General features: G+C 34.7%; 1 protein-coding gene across 4 annotated transcripts in view; it reads left to right on the top strand.

The window, feature by feature from the left end:
- The first annotated feature begins 2,958 nt into the window (after window positions 1–2,958).
- The window catches only part of LOC110096815 (spermidine synthase 2), a 44,906-nt gene continuing 25,244 nt past the window's right edge, over window positions 2,959–22,620 (top strand). For 2 of the 4 annotated variants that reach the window (XM_028701344.1, XM_020822937.2), the window contains exons 1-4: window positions 2,960–3,157; window positions 12,335–12,411; window positions 12,507–12,629; window positions 22,143–22,247. In XM_028701344.1, coding sequence (XP_028557177.1) covers window positions 3,034–3,157; window positions 12,335–12,411; window positions 12,507–12,629; window positions 22,143–22,247 — 429 coding nt within the window. In that variant the 5' untranslated portion in view covers window positions 2,960–3,033. Of the gene's footprint in view, window positions 3,158–12,334; window positions 12,412–12,506; window positions 12,630–22,142; window positions 22,248–22,620 lie in introns of all 4 variants that reach the window. The other 2 variants (XM_028701345.1, XM_020822938.2) reach the window with 2 other exon arrangements.

The raw sequence follows: 22,620 nt of genomic DNA, 5'->3' as shown, positions 1-22,620 counted from the left end.
GAAAAATAAAACTAGCAAACAATACGATTTGCTGCACCATGTAAAAGTTGCATGTTTGCATAGTTGAATGCTATGATTATTTTTCAAGTAATTTTACTTATTCTCTAACCATTGATTTTCATCATATTAGTTTGCTTGTGAAAAAATCTATAAAAATTTGTAAATGCTCAATTCATGACCCTCGTCGGGCATGTGTGAAATTTGTAGAAGTTGGTGTCGATGGTACATATTATTCTTATTGGTGATGTGGTGCATCATTGTTGCCAAAAACGATGTGCAATGAAGTCAATAGTGGCATCGATGTTGGTGTCAATGATGTGCATCAGTGTTATTTGCAATGGCTTGTGTCATAATTATTAGTTACGATGTGCAACAAAATTACGAGCATTCGAGTTGATTTCAATGATGTGTATTGACCTTAATATTGAAGATGTGTGGTAACATTGTCGACTATAAAGTGATGACAGTTACAAAATTGATAGTCGAATAATGATGGTTTAACAATTGTTGTAGAGTGACAGTAGTTACTGTTAACGAACATTGGTGTTAATCGTCGGACAAAGGGTGGACTTGTTTAGTCCTCTAAATTATCTCACATTTGAACCAGATAAATATGGCATATTTCTTAATATTTGTTGGTGTCAATTGATAAATTTGGCCACAATTTCCAAATAGTCTATTAGGTAGCTAATGTCATTCCTCTTGAGCATATATCTTTCTTTTTATCATCTAGGTGATTTAACATGGTTGCATCCTGCAATATTCAAAACAATAGAGAAATATAAAGTTTAATGTCTTAGCTTCATACGCAAATCCAACAAACAATCAGATAAAAAAGAGGTTGTAGTGTTCATAAGAGACACATGAGTTTTTATGTGGAAACCCCTGAAGAAGGGGAAAAAATAATAGGGCTTAGCCCAGTTTGAATGAATCCACTAGTGTTTGCAGTTAATAGCAAATGAGGTCATTCCTTAGGGAAAGGCCTTGATTTGATGTAGCAAATATATATCATATAGAGTACTTTACATGGTTGAAATTGGAAGAGTCAGTATTGTCATGCTCGTTTAGTCAGTTGAACTATAACTGGCAGGCAACAAAGGTGAAAAAGACAGTAATCTAGTGACTACAGTCTTTTTGAAGGAAGATACATCATATAGAGTACTTTACATGGTAGAAATTGGAAAAGTCAGTTTTGGCATGTTCGTTTAGTCAGTTGAATTATAGCCGTCAGACAACGGATGTTAAAAAGATTGTAGTCTAGTGACGGTAGTAGAATTACTGTAGTCAGCAGACAACAGAGGTTAGAAAGGCAGTAGTCTGATGACGGAGGTTGGAAGGACAATAGTCAGCAGATGATGGTGGTCTAAAAGACCGAAGTCTGACGACGGAGGTCACAAGGACCATAATCGACGGACGACGGAGGTCGAAAAGGCCATTATCTGTAAATAATGGTCAAAAGGATCATATTAGGTGGGCGATGGAGGTCATAAAGTCTATTGTCTTATGACGAGGTCGGAAAGATGATTATCTAGCAACCGAGGTCGAAAGGACTGTAGTTGGTGGGTGGTGACGGATGTAAAAAAGATAGTAGTCTGCCGATGTAGGTCGAAAATATCATATTCAGCGGGTGACGAATGTTGGAAAGACTGTTGTTTGGTTATAGAGGTCAGAAGAATTGTAGTTGATGAGCGACATTGGTAAGAAAGATTGTAGTTTGTCGACGAAGGTTGGAAGGACTGTAGTCGACAGGTGACATTGATAAAAAAAGATCATTGTTTGGCAAAGGAGGTTGGAAGGACCGTAGTAAACGGGTGATATTATTCAGAAAGACCATTGTCTGATGATAATCATCTAGGGTGGGTCCAATGATAGTTGGTGGCTGGGCAAAATCTTGGGGTTAGTTGGTGGTTGGGTATAAGTCTAATAATAATTGAAAGTTGGGTGGAAGTCCATCGTCTGTTAGTGGTCGGACATAAGTCCAATGTCAGTTGGTGGCCAAATAGAATTATGGTATCAGTCAATAGCCTATTAGAAGTTCGAAGACAGTCGGTGGTCTGATTTGGCTCCCCCATTTTATTGTCATAAATGGAAAGACATATTGTAGTAAGGGGAGACAATAGTGAGGAAATATATCAAACATAAAAATTGAGTGATCCTAAATTCATTGGATTCCTCTAGTAGATACGTTCAATTTGATTACATAGAGATTAGTATATCATCTAATTTTTTATGATGCATTAGTAATATTTGTTTATATTATTAATTAATTTTGTTGAATTCATAAAAATAAATAATCTATATTTTTTCTCATGGCTCATTTACTTCACAAATAAGAAGGTCAAACCAAAACTAAAAAGCATAATTACTACACTTTTCCCCTAAGAAAAAAGTTGAATTGAGCAATGTTACATTGCCCCACAAATAGCTCAAAAAAGTTGCTGCATAACATGCTAAGTTGGAATAAAGATAAAGAATTAAATACAAAGTAACATTATTCTTTTTAACTATTTCTCTTATTATATCTCTCTTTAGATTTTTAAGAGCTTTGATTGTTTTTTCCTAAATATAAAATTAGTGTTATAATGATTATATTGAATGACCTTTTATTTTTAGGAGAAATATTAACCACTAAGACATAATTTTAATGAAGAAAAATTAAACTCAGCATCTTAATAATAGTTTTTAAAAATTTTTAAGAGCTAAATTTACATATGAGGACCTTAGTAATAATTTAGGGAGAATTTTAAATTCCATTGGGACACACGTCGTGGAATGGGTGAGCCACGTCGGTTGGTCGCATTCTCGTGTCCGAAAGCAATGTCTTTGCTAAAGAGCATCGTTTACAAAAGCGGGACCCATCGGCCCTGGGCGGTGGAATTGGATTCTCTGGGTTTAAAAGGAAAACCTAATCTTTTGATTATAAAAATCTGGATTCGACAATAAGGCATCATCTTTCAGGAAAATCTATAAGAGCCAAACTACCATTCGCATACGGCTCCGTGCGAGCGGAGAGAGAGAGAGAGAGGGGAGGAAATGGAGGAGGTGATAACTAAGCGGCCGAGAGAGGACGAGGATAACAACGGCAACGATGCGGCGGCGAATGGTATCTCCTCCATTATTCCTGGCTGGTTCTCCGAGATGAGCCCCATGTGGCCCGGTTAGTTTGTCTTTTTCTCCTTCTTGTTTGTTGGAAGTGGAATACTGTAGTCTTGTTTTCCCTGTGTTTTCTGTCGCTTTTGGGAAATTTGTGTGAGGAGATGCTTTAGTGGAGTTTTATACGATGCATAGCAGTAATTTTTGTTTGATTGTTTGTTTAATAGTTGAATGTCGGTTGGCTAATCTGCTTTGTTAAGTTGTTGCGTTTATGCTTTTATCCATTTTGCAAGCTGCAAACTCTAATTTCGTTTTCCTACTGTCTGGTGGTTGAATATACATCTTTGGCCTGCAAGTGAGTTTTGGATGGACCCATAATATCATTGCTGGTTCTTTTATTATTTTGAGTTCTCCTGTTCTTAATGGGACATTGCTGGAAAATCCATACAAAAAGTGGTGGAATCAGGATTTAAAGGGAAGGAACGAAAGGGCTTATCCTAAACTTAAGAAGTTACAAGACAATTTCTGGGGTGAAGTTTTTGTATTATACGTAATTACAAAGTTCCACAACTCGTTACAAAGGAAGTTTACACCTGGTCATTGTTACTTGTAAGTAGTTCTGTTATATTTGCCCGTTCCTTGCCTGGTGAATCTGAACAATTCGTGTGGGGAGATTAATCATTTGAAAGATTTTTTTGAGTTTTGTATTATACATGCAAATATCTTTTTATTTATGCTTGTTTAGCAATTGAACTTGTCGAAGTTAAATAATTTTAATTGCTAATTTGGCAATGCATTTTAGCATGTTGTAAATGTTTAATTTTTCAATTTCCTGGTAATTTTTAGCTACTTTGTGTTTTCGGTGATTAAATTACATGCATTTAGTAATAAATTGGGTCTTAGAACCTTGTTATCCCTTTTTTAATGGAGTATTGCTTTACTAATAAAAAAATTCAAAACTAGGTCGGCAACTAAGACACAAAAAATATTTATTTCAATACATTATGTTCTTATATATTTTTTATTTTATCTTATGCGTTGGATCGTCGTTGAATTTTAGAGTGGGTGAAGCAATATGTTTTTTGTGTGTATTTATTATTATTACTTTCTCAACAATATTAAACCTTTATCCCAGTACGTGGGGTCGACAACATGAATCTTTTTTCTCCATTGTGTCATGTTAATATTCAAATTCTTATTTAAATATAATTAAAAAGTTTATTTCTAATATTTTCTAACCAAATCTTTCGAGGTCTATATCCATCTCTCTAAAAATAGGCCAAATCTAATACATTTACTCTTCTAACCAGGTCGAAAGCTAGCATTTTATGTGACCAAACCAGCTAAGATGACACTCACTAATCTTATCTGCCACTGGAGCTACTCCAACCTTTTCACATATATGCTTGTTTCACATGCTATCTTTAAGAGTTAAGCCACTCATCCACCTGAGCATCTTCATTTTTGCAACACTTAGCTTAATTGTATGATTCTCTTCTAAAGGCAAACATTCCGCGCCATAAAACATTGCAGGTCTCATCACTATCTTATAGAATTTTTCTTTAAGTTTGAGGGGTACTTTTCTATCACATGATAGGCCTGATGTATTCCTCCACTTCAACCATCCAACTTGAATTTTACGAATAATATTATTATCTATTTCATCATCACTCTGAGATATCTAAAATGTATTCATTTATTAATAACTTGATCACCCAAAGTCACAATCCCCTCATTAGATCTATTACTACTAAAATCACACTCTATGTATTTAGTTTTAGATCTACTCAAACGAGAACCCTTTTGACTCTAAGGTTGGCTTCCATAATTCAAGTTTACCTTCAACTTCCTCTCTACTCTTCTCGATAAGAAGAATATCATCAGCAAAAACAAACACCAGGGCACATCATCCTGTAAATGTCTAGTAAGAACATCCATGATTAAAGCAAAATATGAGCTTAAAACTGATCATTGATGTAATCCAACAAAAATAGGAAAATACTTGGTCAAACCACCTTGTGTTTGAACAAAAGCAACAACTCCTGCATACATATCCTTAACGACTTGAAAAAAAAAACATTATTAATCCCTTTCTTTTCTAGAACTCTTCATAGCACTTCTATTATAACTTCATCATGAGCTTTCTCTAAATGAAAAAATATTATATATAGCTCCTCTTTATTCTCCCTATTCTTCTCTATCAAACCTATCAATAATTGTATAACTTCCGTAGTAGACCTACCCGGGTTGAATCCAAATTTATTTTGATAAATATTATTATAACTTCGTAACCTATGCTCAATAACTCTCTCTCAAAGTTTTAAAGTGTGATACATTAACTTAATTTCTTTATAATTCTCACTCTTATGGATCATCCTTATTCTTAAAAATATGAATCAACATACTCCTTCACTCATTTGACATTTTTTTAGTCTTCAAAATAATATTAAAAAATTTCTTAAGCCAAGAAATTCCTTCATTTCTTAAGCATTTATCAGGTTCAATAATTTTTCCACACTTCTTTTTTTAAAAATCTCTCTAACATTAGTTTTATTAATACGACAATAAAAAAAATATCTATTTTCATTTAGGGTGCTAAGGTCACTAAAGACAATCATATTATTACAATCTTCATTGAAAAGCTTATCAAAATATCTCATCTATCATTGTTGAATATTCTCTTCTAATAATAAAAATACTTTTTAATCTTCATCTTTAATGCATTTCATTTTAACTAAATCCATCATTCTATCTTTTTGCTTGACTAACTTATACATACATCTTTTTTCTTTAGTATTTTATCTATTATATAAATTATTACTAAACTTTTTTGCATTACATATTATTTCTTAGATTCTTTATGAGCTTCTTTATATCTTTTTCAATTTTTTGAGTTTTTACATCTTAATCAATTTTTATAACAAAACTTCTTATTTTTTATCTTTTTTTGCACATTTTGATTCCACCACCAACTATTATGATTTTTTCATTTTGATACTCCAAGCATATTATTTGCAATAATTTTAATGTCATTAGATGTTTTTTGCACATAATATTAGTTTTGTCATGTACAGTTAGAATATTAAAATCTTGATTCTTTTTCTTAAAAATATTTTTATTAGTGTTATTTAAATGTCCCTATCTAATCCTATGATAAAATTTTATTTTATTTTTCATATTTCGCCCCCTTCATCTTAAAGTCCAAAACTAATAAGCGATGTTGGGTACAAACTTTCGATCGGAATAACTTTACAGTTTTTGCAATCTAAACGATATATTTTTCTTATAGGAAAATAATCAATTTGAATTTTACTATATCCATTCTTATAAGTGATGAGATGCTCATCTGCTTTCTTAAATAAGGTGTTAGCAATTATAAAATTATAAGCTAGAGAAAAAAAATTAATATAGTCTAACCACCTTCATTAGTTGCTCCAAACCCATAATCACTATGAATGCTTTAAAATCTTTTAGCTCTCTACCAACATGTCTATTTAAATATCCTCCAATAAAAATACTTTCTTCAAGTGGCATCTTTTTTATTAATTCTTCTAAGATATTTTAAAATTTTAATTTTGAATACATATCCAAACCTACTTAAAGAGTATAAGCACTTATAATATTAATAATATTTGTATCAACAATAAGCTTTTAAGCTATAATTCTATCCCAATTATATTAATTTTTATCATTTTGTCCTTCAAACTGTTATCTTTAATTACACCTATCCCATTTCTAGTACGACTCCTACCTAAATACTATAGTTTAAATCCTAAATTATGAATCTCCTTAATCTTCTCTGTAACTCATTTAATTTCCCTGAATGCATAGAATATTTATCTTCCTAAGAATCATAATATATATTAATTTCATTAATTTGCCTGTAAGAGAACCTATATTTGAAATTTTTATCCTAATTATATTTTTATTGACTAACTTCTTTGCCCACATCTATTTGTGACGTGGGAACTTTTGCTTATTTAAGACTGCAACCGGATGCCGATGCAACGGCCCTTGCACACTTCTCGCAATATCATGCCATACAGCCGTCGCTTCCATGGAACGCCCTGCCATTAATACAATGTATTAAAGTATTCATGTCATGATTATTTGATAAATTTTAAGCTGGTGGTCGACTACCTAATGCAATCGTCAACTTTTCTCATTTAGTACTTGGAACTACTTAACACAACTTGATAACTAAAAGTCATTCATATCCTCACTTTCTCGGATCTCTTTTTTTTTTTTTTTTAATTACGTGTTGGTGCAGAGTATGCATAAATAAAGTTTATTTGGTTAAAAACTTAGTCCCATGAATTATGGCAAACAAATTAAGTTCTTGATGACTAAAAAATTAGAAAGAAATCGAAGAACCAATGAGTTTAGGAATTTCATGGTTGATGAGTTGGTTGTGAAAACATAGTAATATTAGAAAGGAGGTTAACAATTCATCATTATCTATATAATTGGATTGCGTAAAAAAATCCTTATCAATATAAAGACATGTTTCATGTTTTTCTTTCATGTTGGACTTTGTGATATTGTATGTTTCTTGGCAAATCCTTGATGAGGTCATCAGACCTTGGAAAATCTACCAGAGGCGGGGCCGACGATCTACGGCCACGATCGCACTGATTTATTTTGAGTTATTTTATGTATTTTGATTTATTTATGTTCTTTTTCATTTATGCCCTTACTTGAGGGATTAGTTATTTGTAAGTCCTAGGGGCAATGCTATCTTTTGTTTTTCCCTTCATGTATTGTACTATTTAAGTCCCTTCTCTTCTTTGAGAGGAGTAGAGGACTAATGAATGATTATTATGAAAATCCTGCATCCTTGAGTTTTGTGAGAGCTATAGAGCTTTGGAGAGGTTGAAGTCCCTAGGTGAGGGTATCGCAATACCCACCAATCTCAGGAAGAGTCCTTTCGTGGTCGACGACGTGTCTATCATCCTACCTCCCTTCCCCTCCACCACCGGCCAAGGTTTCCCTTCCATCTCTCTCGGCCGAACCATCTTCCCACCCCATCTAGCCGCCGGCCAACCACAACTCCCCTCCTTCATATCTCTCGGCCAACCTCCACATCCCACCGCCCCTCCTACTCGGCTACCCAATCTTTCCCACCTCCAAGCCGCCAAAACCCAACCCTAAACCTAACCTAGTCGCCAGCCTATTTCCCCCCCTCCTTGCCCCCAAATTTCAAAACCCCATTAATACTTTCCTTTTCCTACAAGACCGCTTTTGGAAAGCTTTGATTCAATTATTCAACCAATTTGAATTTTTTAAATATTTCCTAAAATAGCCGGCCAATCTATTTTAGGAAGTTCCCCAAATTAAGTCCAAATCAATTTTGAATTGAATTGGAATTAAATCCTTTCCCTCAATTGGATATCCTCAATTAGGCAAGCCGTAACTCACCTTCCTAATTCCCCTTCCCTCCCAATACCGCCTCTCCTAGCTCCCTTCTCCCCTCTTTTCTTGAATCAATCCCCTCTTTACCTTCCCAACTGATTCCCCTAGTCCACTAAAGGATATTTTCTCTTCGCCTTAGCATTCCACATCAAACCCTAGCCTCTTAGACCCGTTAACAACTGCTGCTCAGATTTCTGGACAAAGGAATTGCTGTCCAGAACTGCTGGACCAGCAACGTTGCTGTCCAAACAGCTCTTGTTTGCTGTCCAGTATTACACCAGTTGCTGTCCAGAAAATCCCAGCCTTCTAGCTTGCTGTCTAGCCGACTAAAGAGATCACTGATTGCTGTCCAAAGACTCCAGCACAGTCTAGTCTGCTGTTCACCATCCAGAAGTTTTCCAAGTGCTGTCCAAAGGCAACTAGGAAGTTCAGGTTGCTGTCCAACCCTTCTCAACACCCAAACGACTACACCGGAGCTTAGTATCTTCCTCCGTTGGGTAAACCCTTCCACCAACTCCTACATCTTCCTAGTTACTCTTAATTGTGGTTTATAATTAATTCATAAAGGTTCTTATTAATCCATCTGCTAAAGCTTAGTAATTTTAGAGAGTTGAGTGAGTGGGTCTCTTCATAGTGACTTATCTTGTTGTTAACTCAGGGATTTTGTTGAAGCTCTTCTATGTATGCTATGTTTGATCTAATGGCTATTTAAACGATCTTAGCTTTCATGTGTGTAACTTGGCCTAAACTAAATTCACCCCACTCTTGTTTAATGTCATCGTTTAAATCTCTACAAGTTTAATTAATATTGTTTCTAACAATTCAAGCGTGCAAAATTCCTATCTAAACGTTGCCTAAGTATTTAGTCCTGAATCAATCCTGTTCTTAGGATTTATTCTTAATATGTCCAGCTTGGTCTATTTTTCATGCTTTTAGAGGCATAGTGTCTTGGCATTATGATAGGAAATACTTGATTTCAAGTATTCCCTAATCACTTTAGCAACAAATCTCAAAGCGAACTGCTGTCCACCGCAGGAAATCAGCCAAAAACAGTAGGAAAGCAAGAAAAATTGCAGAAAAATCCGAGAAAAGACTTGTATTTTACTAGTAGTTGCAAAGAAATAGCAAAGATACAATTGATCCTCAATTCGAGAGGAGGATCGATCTCTCCCAAATCTCTAGACGCCGCTAGAGCCCAAAGAAATCCTAGTTCTACGAGATCTCAAATTTCAGCCAAATTCCAGATACTCAAACCCTAGAAAAAACATCTATTTAATGCATACAAATCAAAAGGAATTCCCTAAACAATCCCTACAATCAATTTCCCTCCTAAAATCCATTCAAAAACCTTCCTATTCGGGCGTGCGGGACCATCGGCGGCGTGCGTGCGTGCGGCTTCCGCCTGTTTCGCGATCTTTGGCCCGTGAACCGGTCCCGCCTGGACTGGCTGGACCGGTCCAGTGGACCGGTCTAACACATTATTGATTCAATTATGAGCTAGAATTTTCTTGGTGAAGGTCTTCCATGGATTTTGTGATGTTAGTTTGGTTTAATGTTATAACTTGGTTAGACTTGCAGTCTAAGGAGCAACCATGTAAATTATTGGTCTACCCTATGTTTAATTGCCATTTAAATTTTGATATGATTATGATTATATGAATAAATTTTCATTAATAATTGTGATGTGTTAGTGTTTCTAATATTAAGTGCCACAAATGTTTAATACCACTTGGATACCCTAAAGCATGCCTTTAGGATGTAATATGACATCAACGCACGTCCCACATCATATGTGGTGATAAAATAAACCATTTCTTATATTGTTAGCCCCCACTCATAAGGTTCATATTAGAGTTCTCTAGGAAATTACTGACTTCAGGCCATAATTTGATTATTCTCAGGGAATTTTAGTGCATGGTCGACCGGCTAATAGGTTTTTCACTTACCTTCTAAACTTGATATTTGCATTGGAGGTGATAATCTCTTTATTACCATGGACATTAATGATATATAGAACACAAAATTCTCTTCAAAGCCAAGTATAATTAATGATAATAAGTAAAAAATCTTTGATCATGAAAGATAATTAATCAAGGTCAACTTACAAAAAAGATCATGCTCTCTGCTTTGCAAGTTTACAAGAGCCTTCTAGAGATTGTTGCCTTTTGGCTTGCCGCTAAGTCACTATTAATTTGATTAATATTATGTGATAAAGATAACTTTTTTTACATCCATGAAGGATGGAAATAAAGTGGCCTTTTTCTCAAATTCTCTCTATAGTGCAGTAACCAGCCTTTATAACTTGTGATTCTTGCGTCATGGCATAACACACTTTATAACATAATTTATAGATTGGAATCTCACATTTAGTTTTAATTCAACAATTCTGGATCAAAATCATATTTTTTGTTTGTTTTTCTACTAAAATGTTTTGGAATTTAATGAAGGTTGGAGATTAGCTGTATCATTACTTTTTGTTAGGCATTTCAAAAGGCATAAATTTTGGGCGATAGGTTAGTGCTTCTTTGGTAACTTCATCTCAACTCTAATAGTTTGGATTTTTTTAAAAAATATGTATATTTTTGTGATAATCAGTGTTACACTTTCATATATTTCATCACCATGAAACAATAGTTATTGGGGCATCTTGTTACCATGGAACATGGTAAATATATCCAGTTAATTCTTCTTTCATGTTGACACCAACAGTATTATTTATTGATTAATTTCTCATGTCACACCCTCAATTTCAGAGATTATGGTTGTTGAGGCAGGTAGGTTTTTAGTTGGGGATTGTCATCCCCATCCTTTCTTTTTGTACCTCCATATGCAATACTTATCTATATACACCTTCAATAACTTCCTCTCACTAGAATCAGCGTATATTAACCCCCCCTCCACAGCTTCTGTATGACAAAAGTTTCATGCAGTGTATACCAATATTTTATATGTGCTTATATATGCTTGTCTATATATATATATATATATATACACACACACAAGCATATATATATACACATACATACAAGGTTGGCATTGTTGCTAGGGATGCCAACTCCTTCCCGCGGCTTCAGTTGATCCAACCTTGGCTCAAGATTTGCTTACATCCATTCAATTTGATTTCTCGTTGAACTAAACCTAGCACTACACTACGTTGATTTGATCTCTATTACCAAGCCTGGCTCGTTAAACGTGACATAATTAATGAATTGATTTGATTTTGAACTTAAGCTAAATTCTCTCTCCATCCTACACATATGCATCCATATATCTTGATACATACATATATACAATAATAAAAAAAACATCAAGCCTTTGTCGCACTTTGTGGGGTCGACTACATGAATCCTTTTTCTCCATTGTGTCCTGTTAAAAGTCAAATTCTTGTTTAAATCTAAAAAAGAATGCAAATATAATAATAGATGAAAAAACTCATGTATGCTTGAATGCAAATATAAATATATAAATGTTGTGCACGTGGATTCATTATAACCTTATACATTCTATTTGCTCCTAAGCGAACTTGATTTGATCCAAGCCTAGCACAATTCAAGTTTGGTTCATGCTGAATGTGAGCTATTTCTGATAAGTGTCCTGCTGATGGTTTTTGTCTGAGCTGTTGTCAAATTCAATTTTACAAATGGTCAATAACTGGTAGTGTAGGCCATGATATCAACTTTTTTTTTTTTAGAGAATTTCGTTCTTATTTCCTGAATGTGAGCTATTTTTGTCCTTTTTTTGCATGGATTAGAATTTTTATCTGTTGGGTTTTCCCAAACCATTGAGTTTTTATTTTTCTTCCTTTCTATCAATTTTTAATTATTTGTAGGTGAGGCTCACTCTTTGAAGATAGAGGAGATTTTGTATCAAGGGAAATCTGAATACCAAGATGTGATGGTATTCCAGGTATAATGTAAAATTCCTTCCACTACTTCCACTTTGTCTCTTTCTCTTGTCCTGTTTGATCTGAATGTCATATGTTTTCCTTATCTTGAATTCAGTCAGCTACTTACGGCAAGGTTCTAGTTCTTGATGGAGTCATTCAAGTTACTCAAAGAGATGAGTGTGCATATCAAGAGATGATTACACACCTTCCTTTATGCTCCATCCAGAATCCTAAAAAGGTGATTGTCTGCCCTGAGATACTGGAATTTCATAACACATGCATATGTGAGCACATATAATCTTTTTAAAGTAACGGAGAAATTCATAAACTAAAAGGAGATGGAAGCAAACTTAGTAAATAAAATCTTGGTGGGGAAACTCGGGAAGAAATCCTTCAGTTGTATAGGTTTTATGACACCCACAGAAAACATGATGAGGACTCCGACCTTGGAGAGTTTACCAGAGGTGGGGCCGACAATCTACGGCCACGATTGCACCTATTTATTTTTGAGTTATTATATATATTCAATTTGGTTATGCATTTTTTTTTCCGTTTTTATCATCACTTGAGGGATTAATTGTTTGTGACCCTTAGGGGCATTGTCTTTTATTTATTCATTGTAAACTTTAGCTATTTATATCCCCTCCTCTTTGGAGAGGGTAATGATGATTATTATGATATTTTCTACACTCGTGTTCTTTGTGAGTTGTCAGAGTTCTTGAGAGAGCTATCTTGAAGTCCCTAGGTGAGGGCGGCATATTTCCCACCAACTGCAGGAAGCGTCCGGGTTCTTGGTCCTCTTTTCGTCAATCCCTCCCATCCCCTCTTCCCTCTTTAAATTGCCGGCCATTCCTCCTTTTTTTCCTCTCTCGGCCGAACCCCCCCACCCCCCCTCAAATCTTCCCGACCACCCCTCTTCCACTACCAAGCCGCCGACCACAAAGGCCTAGCACCTCCCCATAGCCGCCGGCCCACACATCAAACCCTAATCCTAACCCTAGTCCAAGTCCTAGCCGCCTGCCACTATTCCTTCCCTTTTCTCTCCAAGTTTCAAACCAAGCAATTATGACTTTCTTTATTGGCAAAATCTTAAACTAGTAAGTTATTTCAAATTCAAAATTCAAATCAATTTGAATGGATATTGCTTTCCTAAAATTAGTTGACATATATTAGGAAAGTTTTAATTCAGATTTCCAATCAATTAAATCTAAATTTAAACGGGGATTTGATTTAAATTCTCTTTCCCAACTTAGGTTTCTTGAATTGGCAATCAATTAAAGCTCCCAATCCCTTCCTCCTCTCAGTAGTCGCTGGCCCCTCTACCCTTTTCCCCTTTGTTTGGGAATTTGAAAAGTAAAATTCAGATTTTTGGACCATCTCTCTTCCTTAAAATAAAATCCCAAATCGGGAAATAGAAGCCCTTTCACCCTTCCATATGGCTGGCCCCTTCCCCTCCTCCCTCCACCTCCATTACCCCTCCTAATCCCTTCCTAGTTGCTGCTATTAACATCTCCCCAAGGTGTCCCATTGCTGTCCAAGAAATTTCAGCAAAATCCTTTGCTGTCCAGCTCTTCGGAAAGATGCTGTTTGCTGTCCAGGAGCTCCAGTACATCAAAATCGACTGTTCCCACATGTATGGTGGATCCATAACTTGATCATGGATTTGTCTATGACGATCAAGGTCAAGTTGATATCCTTAAATCACCGTTCTTCGATCTCAACTTGGAGATTGATCAAACCGTAGAAGAATACATTGAGAGGATCGTCTTCACCCTCACCGACGCTATTGACGAACCACTCTCTTCCGTTCAGTGGCAGATCATTTCCAAATCTTGATCAAAGTGAATTTCTCCTCCAAATCTTTTTTTCCTTTCGTGTGAGCAGAGCCGAAAGCCTCATCTCATCTGGCTTTTAAAGATGAGAGGAGCGTCCAGCTGGAACAGTATTTGGGCAGGAAGCACGGGCTGTTCGACGTCGTTTGCAGAGCTATCGCGGGATTTCATGCTGGATTCGTGGATCTAGGTGCGTATGCTAGAGATTTTTTTTTGTTCATGTGTACAGAGGTCAACATTGATCCTAGGCGCACTGCAAACTTCTTATGTCTTTTCTGTTATTGCTGTTTGGGTGATTTCTTTTTTGTAAGAAACTAACATATAACATTTATAACTTCTCTGTGTTTGTTCAAAGTAAAGAATGAAATGTGCAGCTTTTTTGGTGCATGGTTGGGGCTATTGTTTACTTTTTACATGCAAATAAGCTATTATTACAGACTTCATGGCCTTTGGTGAATTGATGGAAAATTCAATAACATATGTGAAATGGTGAAAATTTCACGCAGGCCTGTTTGAAATGTTGACCTAACCTCAAGATCGTAGGTGCAATTTATCAAAATACATATTAAAGTACTTCGACCTTGTCGCTAGCAACTTATTGTTTATGGTGCTCATGATGTTTACCCATCTTGCTTGCTATTTTTATATTTCTTGCCTAGAAACGTTAAAGTTTCTTGTTTGGTTTTAATTTGCATTCCATGTGTTAGCAGAAAGTGTTTTGTAATTTGATAACTACAATTCGTGAATTTGTAATGTTATATGATCAGGAATAGCATAGTAGGATTTTTGCTTGGGAACTTGTTTTATTGTTTTCTGCTTTATAAATTCTTACTTTTTATTTATTCGGTGGGGGGGGGGGGGGGGCAAAACAAGATGAGAATTTGTTTTGACCCTTGGGCTTCTGGTGTTCTCGGGTAAGCTTTGGTTGCTTGATATTAAGCTCAAAATGCTGGAATTTTAATTAGTTCTAGCTCATAAATGATTGAGCTAAAGTTTAGCTCAATGATTGGGGGATTTATTGCACTTCCTAGCTCATTAATTTTGAGCTCTTGGTTAGCTCATAATGAGCTGAAGTTTAGCTCATTTATGTAAGTTTAGTGGAAGCTCATTATGGTGGATTTTGGCCCTTTGGTTCCCATGGATGGCTGCTGGTTTTCCCGTGCTTGGCCCTTTGGTTCCTGTGGATGGCTGTTGGGTTTCCTGTGCCTTTCCCCCTTGGTTCCTGCGGCTGGCTGCTTAGTTCCGTGGAGTTGCTGCTTGGTTCCGTGGAGTTGCTGCTTGGTTCCTTGGGTTTGCTGCTTGGTTCTGTGACTTTTCTTCTTTATTTGTTGTTTCGTGTGGGGGGGCTGAAGTGTTGTGGCTGTTGGCCTTCCATTTTCTGCAGGTTTTGGGCTATCTTTTGGCCTTCTTCTAGCTGTCTTTTGGCCTTCCATTTCCTGTATTTTGCCGCAGTTTTTTAGCTGTTTTTTGGCCTTCTATTTAGTTACTTTTGGTCTTCCATGTTCCCTAATGTAGTGGCTTTTTAGCTCCCCTTTCTTGCCTATAAATAGGGGCTGATTTGTATGTTTACAGGGTGATGAAAATTATGATTTTTGGAGATAAAACCTGAGGGTTTTTTGGAAAAGCTTGAGAGCTTTGTCCATTTCTTCTTCTCCCTTCTAGGAAAACTTGCGAGTTACTCCTATCCTTCGTCTTGGCTTCTAATACCTTATTCTCTCCGCAAGTTCGACGCTATCAATATCTTTCTTCTCAAGGAATGCAAGTTTAGGATTTTATATCAAAGTTTGTATGCGTCATTAGTATGTGTCGTTTGTAAGTCCTTTTATAATACTAAAGTTGTATTTTGTCTATTTCTTGTAATTTCTTTATCCTAGTAAGGACATATTTTTCTAGCAAAAAAATTAGGGGTCTCCTAATTTTTTTTGCTTACTTTTGCGTGCATCACATATGGAGTGTTATGGGAGGACAACTTTGCATTTGGATTCATTTATGGGTTGTGACATAACTTTTACGTGTGGTTGGTGATCTAACATCAACTCAGGCTTGGAATAGATGGTGTCAGTTTGTAGTTATGATGCAGTTCTACAAGTGAAGTGAATTTAGAATTTATTTATATTGAAGGCAGACTGAAACATCTCTTAGGTCGCCTTTATTATAATTTTGAGGTTATGAGTTTAAATCATGATATAGTCTCTATGCTAAATGTAGGTAAGACCCTATAGCTAAGATCCTAGAAAGCTTCATGAGTGAGTCTTGCTGTACTTTTAAACATGCAAAGCCATATGTTCCTTACGCTTCATCTTATGGACCATGGTGAAGGACTGATAATGCAAGAACGAGTGGTTGGCAATGCAAGAAATTCCAAGGAGAGCAAAGCAGCCATCTATTTATCTTTAGAGGTTTTCATCTTGTGAAATGCTAATCGTGGTGGCACTTTGGGTGAGAAGGAATATGTGAGCTGAATATTTTGTTAAGTTGGTTAAGAGCATGTCAACCACTCAACTCTATGTGAGGGCTCAAAATGGTCCCCAAGTCTTTGGAGGGACCAATTTTGTCCCGCCATGTGATGGTGTTAAGTATGAGGGCAATTTGGTCATTTCTAATTACAATATTAAAAAAATGAGTTTAAGTAGGTATTATATTTTTTGTAAAAAATTTTAGTGAACTTTTCTTTTAGATAATTAAAAAAAAAATTTAAATTTAATAATTTCACTATTCTTTAAAATGTTTATGTATGCAAAACAAGCTCTAATCATAAAATTTTGAGTTCTCGGGCGTGTTGAGGATATGTTGATTGCCCCATTGATTATTGTTTTCCCTTAGGTATATGGACATGAAGCTCATTTTGCATAAGTTGGGTGTATTTACAAGTTGGGGTGTTCAATTTGACTTCATGGGATGGGTTTGGGTTCGACTTGGATATGTCCCAAAAAACCAACTTGAAATTGACCTATTTAATAAACGGGTCAAAAATTACAACTCAAACATAACCCAACTTAACTTTAAAAATATTTAAATCATGATAGGTTCGTGTAAAACCTGTTCTGAAATGGTAACAGTTACTTTGATTTGGACACAATTTAATAAAAATATTAAAATTATAATTTGACATGAACTTTTTATTTAAAAAAATTAAATAATTTAATCATCATTTTTAGGTTGATCTAAACCTGAATTTTTAGTGCTAGGTTCCAGTTGGGTTTTAGTGTCAGGTCCTATATTAACAATTCTATTAGCAAGTCCTATATTGACAATTCTATTAACAAGTGAGGTTCAATAGATTGATTGAGGTGTAGTGAGGAATGCTCATTATCCATGAGTTTGATGAGTAGGATGGTGAATGAGTATATAAGTTCCAACTTTTAAATTTTTGTTCATAAATATTCTTTCTTTGAATTTTATATTTGTAGTGACGTAAGTGTTCAAGGAAGGTCATGCCCATGTAATAATAATTTTTTTCCCTATTAATTAGTGAATAAGATTTTTACGTTTTATGACTTGGGCAGTATCCTATAAAGATGCCCTTGGTAGATTTATGGTTTAATTTTTGCTAGCACTAAGAATGATTGCAAATGAAGAGCACCCAAACATGTTTGGGGAAATATAAGAAATGATTATGGTCTTGAGAATTGAACAGAGAAGGCTTGATAGGATGCTTGAAATTTAAGTACTGTTGAGAACGTTTTATTACTATGATAGATAGCTATTGGACAACGTTTTCCTAGAATTAATTGGAAACATTTGTGGAGATTATTGGTGATATAGTCACCTCTAAAAGGTTTCTATTTTCCTTTTTAGTAACCCCATTTTATTGAGGGCTGTCTACACAAGAGTTTTGGTAGATAATTTCTTGATGTAAGAGATAATTTTGTAAAATCGATTCAATGTTTCTTGGGCATTATTAATTTTTAGAACTTGAATTTTGTGCTAAAATTGAGTATGGATCATCAAGTTGAGATATTTTAAAATTTGTGCAGCATTGGATTTTTCTTTCATTAAGAAAATCAAGTGAAACTGATATGATCATCGATGGAGGAAATAATCCATCCAGCTGTAGAGATTTTTTGGACTCAATGATTGCACATATCAATTTGGCCTAAAGCTGGTTGAGAAGTTTTGTATGTTTGGTTGAAATATGAAGTAAGAGTGTGTTTAACAAGATGACAAATTTCACACTAAAAGTTCTTTCAGTTTTGGTTAGTGAACGAAGAAGGAATTCATTTTTAAAGGTATGCAAAGTTATGGTGTCCTTGGTGATTGGAACATAGCCAAATATTATTATCATTGTTTGAAGTGTGTTTAGCATATGAGGGGGTTTCTTGGATGCACAATCTATTCTTTGAGCCCGTACATAACTCAAGGATTATTATTTTTGGAACATAGAGTTTTGAACACGTTTTTGCATCACAATCTTTTTTCACTAAGTTTAATTTTTTTAAGTGATATATATGTTAGATGAGACATCAAGTGTATATTTTTTTCATGAGTGAGTTTGTTGATTGATAGTACATTGCAATCTTGGTTAGACGGCAAAACATGAAGTTGCGTGCAAGTTTTAAAATTGCGAAATCGGGTATTGAGGTGTTTTTTGTTTGTGAGGCGAGAGGTGTAATCTTCAATATTAAAAAAATGCATAAAGTGAATAGAAATGTTAAAAGTGGTTTTATATAATACGCAAATAATATGTTAAAGGTTGATATATTAAATTTTTATTGAACTATAAAATAACAAATTAACATACATATGAAATAAAAATTGCACAAGACATAAAGTAGCAAGTGATAAATTACGTGAAATAAATTGAAATCCAAATATTACAAGAGCAAAATAATATTAAACATAGTAACTGCATAAAAGTATCATATGTCATCAAGTTCAACTCCAAATTCCTTCTTTGAGGGAATGCTGTTTATTTTCATCAACAGCTGAAATTAACCATTCAAACTATATTACATTTTGAACCCCCACATGGAAGAAGCACTTAGCTACCTTGACTGAATTGTGTTAAAGGTTTTCATGATTAAATGAACCTTTTGGAGCATAGAGTGCAAGGCTGTCATGTAGTTCTGTAATAGGCAGTTATACTTGACATATTGTTCTAAACTCTTTTCTTGAGCATTTTATATGCTACAATAGACCAACATAGTGGGTATTAAAGAAAGCTTAAATACAAATACCTTTGTGTGTTTACTGATGGGGACATCCGATTTCGACATATGTACCATCGCCGGGGACGGCGATCGACGGCGACGATTCAGAGTCTGTATTTTGATGCTTTAGTTTTCTTTTCATGATTTTATTTCTTGTTTTCCATTTGTACCCCCCATGAGGGATGTAGTGCTTATTGTAGCCCGAGGGCATCTTTGTCTTTATGCATTTTATTTTATTGTAAAGCCTATATAAGAGGCTCTTGTCATTGTATTGGGATGATTGCTTAATGAATGAAAATTTCCTCCATATTGTTCTCTTGGTGAGTGCAAGAAAGATCTCTTGGTGAGTTCTTCCCCTTGAGATCTCTTAGTGAGTTCTCTAGTTATCTTGTTTTATTTATTTGTTTTCTACATGATATTTTCCCCACTAGAGAATTCCCCAAAAGCCTCTCTCCCTTTGCTCTTGCCGCCGGCCCAAGGGAGTTCCCCCACCGCCGGCCTAGCCCCATCCCGCCGCCCACCACCTTGCCGGCCAAACCCCTCATACGCCTCATCCCAGAATTCTCTCCCAACCTCAAATTAGAGTTTGAAATTTCAAAATTTGAAATATTTCCTAATTTGGAAATCCAAATATGGAAAGTTTTCATGATGAAAGAAAAAATTTTCAAAACTAATTAGTGGCTGAATTACATCTACCGTAACTCCTCAGTTAATTCCTACAAATCAGGAATTAATTCAGGAATTTTAAATGCCTCCCGCCAACCTTCCCCTCTCGTCAGCAGATTTTCCCGTCACCTCCCTCCCCTTGCCTTACCTACATGGGAAGAACTCTTGAATCTAGAGCAGGTGCATGAAATCCCATTGAGCCGTCTATTCTTAATCACAGCTTGACCTCTCCTCACTATTCTCTTCATGTTAGCTTACCAAAAGCTGAGAATTTCTATCAGATTTTATGTAGAAATCTGAGAGTGTTTTTTCAGTTTTTATGAGAAGGGGTGTGGGGCTTGCCTCCTCTCTCTTATCAAGGGAAACCTCTTCCTCTTTGTGACTATTCAAGACACGCTTCTTGTACTTTGACGGAAGCCATGGACAAAGACGTTGAAAGTATCGCATGACGGGTATCCAATTCTTTTGGCAAAGGTTTCTTTTCACACTTATATCTTATTTCTTTGAAATCTGAATTCTTAATTGGTTTGATTGTATTCATGAAAGCTCCTCCAAGTGCTCTTGCTGAGCTTAGTCATTCGTAGGAATTGAGCGTGCCTTCTATGCATCCTACATCTTGTTGTTAGATTAGGGATTAACTTGAAGCTTACTATTTTGCGTTGTGTGATTTTCTTATTTATTTTGAAAGCTTCAAAGCTCAGAGTATGTAATCTCATCTAAGCAAAGCATTACCTTACTTGTTTTGAATATTCGTTGAGAATTGCTAGTAATTGTTTTCTGGATTTGTTCTAATCTAAGAATTGTGCAATGTCTAAATGAATACATAATCATCCCATCTAAGTAGTCCTGCATCAGACTTAGTGACATGATATGATATAATAATGAAATTCTTATCAATCCAATGAAAAATATTCTAAATAATTATACTTACTATTAAATATTTGGAATATAATTTTAAATCCTAAATTTAGGACGTGATATATTAATTATTTTCTTTATATATAGATACACTTGTACAAAAACTTGCAAAAATATTTGAAGTAGTACCCCTAGATTGGAATGTAAATGAAAAAAAATTAGAAAAAATATGCAACCTATCTTCCTATATATATATATATATATCAAAATTTTGCCATCTGATCAAAATCAAAAGATAAATTGATCAAGTATAGAATGGGGTGGTAGTTCTTCAAAATCGAATTGATCATTTGTTCAACTGTTTGCTCCAATAGGGACTGGCTAGTTCTTTGTGAAAGTGGTTGAATTATATTGAATTGGGTAGAGGACCAGTCAAGTTCGCAGTTAAGTTCATTTTTTTTAAAAAGAAGCTCTTGTCAAATATGGTTATAAATAGGGCTACAAATGAATCGAACATTCAATAAGCTAATCATGTCTCAGCTCAATTACAACTCGTTTATGTTATTTGTTTAAGTAATCAAATAAGTTTGAATAATTTTTAAAATACTCAGTTGTTAGCAACTATGTGTTCGTCGTATTTATGTTTATGAATAATATCAATTAAAGCATGTGAACATGCTCGATAAAAATCTCGATATAAAGCTTGTTAAGAAGCTCTATTAAATATTTATATTGTATATTTTTTTATATAAATTTTATCTTTGTTATAATAGGTGATTCTTATTTTATTAAACTTAATTGCATTTTTTGTGTCATATTCTTTCAGTAGAATGAATTTGTTCATGAACAAAAAGTATTTGTTAGTGTTCATGAGCAAGTTTGTTTATATGAAGAATCATTTTTTGAGTTCATTTATTCTTATACAGGCTCGTTAGATAGACAAAACATTTGCTAGATATGTTTGAATACTAGTTTTTGAACATCAATATATTGTTATTCAATAAGTTGCTAAGATCAGTTTAAAATTGGTTATAAAATTTTATATTTTTATTGAAGTTTGTGCTGAATCTTTATATGTCAGATCTCATTTTAGGTTTTGGAATTTACTTCTCTACTAGTAAAATGAAGATAAGTAGGATATAATGAACGCAAGTCATCCAAAATGTTCAATTTTGCTGTATACTTGTTTAAAAATAGAACCTTTTATATTGATTCTAAAAGTTGATTTAACTTGCAATGTTTTAGGTCTTGGTTATTGGAGGGGGAGATGGTGGTGTTTTGCGTGAGGTGTCACGTTATCCTTCTGTTGAGCAAATCAATATATGTGAAATTGATAAGATGGTTGTGGATGTGAGTATCATGAACTCAGGTTACTACCTTTATCTTGCTGTTTTGGCTTTTTAAAACATGAAATTAAATTATACGTATAGTAGCTAATTGCTAATTGTTTTTATAATCACTTTGCATTTGGCAGAATGGGTAGTTATTTAACAAAGAATTTGCATACTTCTGCCTATCTCTATCTTTTCTGAACTAAAAAGTTTTGAAATGTTTATTGAATCTGAAGTAGGACCTCTTCAAAATTTTCATGTGCCTGGCATCCTAACTTGTGCTATTTGTTTAAATAACATGGCCTTAATCTGATGTGCATAATTCCCTTTATATGTTTCACACGTCTATGAGGTAATTTGTTTTGAAGCGGTTTTTACTTAGGACCGAAGAT

The sequence above is a fragment of the Dendrobium catenatum genome, unplaced genomic scaffold (genome assembly GCF_001605985.2).
Source record: "Dendrobium catenatum unplaced genomic scaffold, ASM160598v2 fragScaff_scaffold_1676, whole genome shotgun sequence".
NCBI lineage: Eukaryota > Viridiplantae > Streptophyta > Magnoliopsida > Asparagales > Orchidaceae > Dendrobium > Dendrobium catenatum.
The sequence above is the reverse complement of the archived record's forward strand: the minus strand, read 5'-3'. Positions and strand labels throughout refer to the sequence as shown.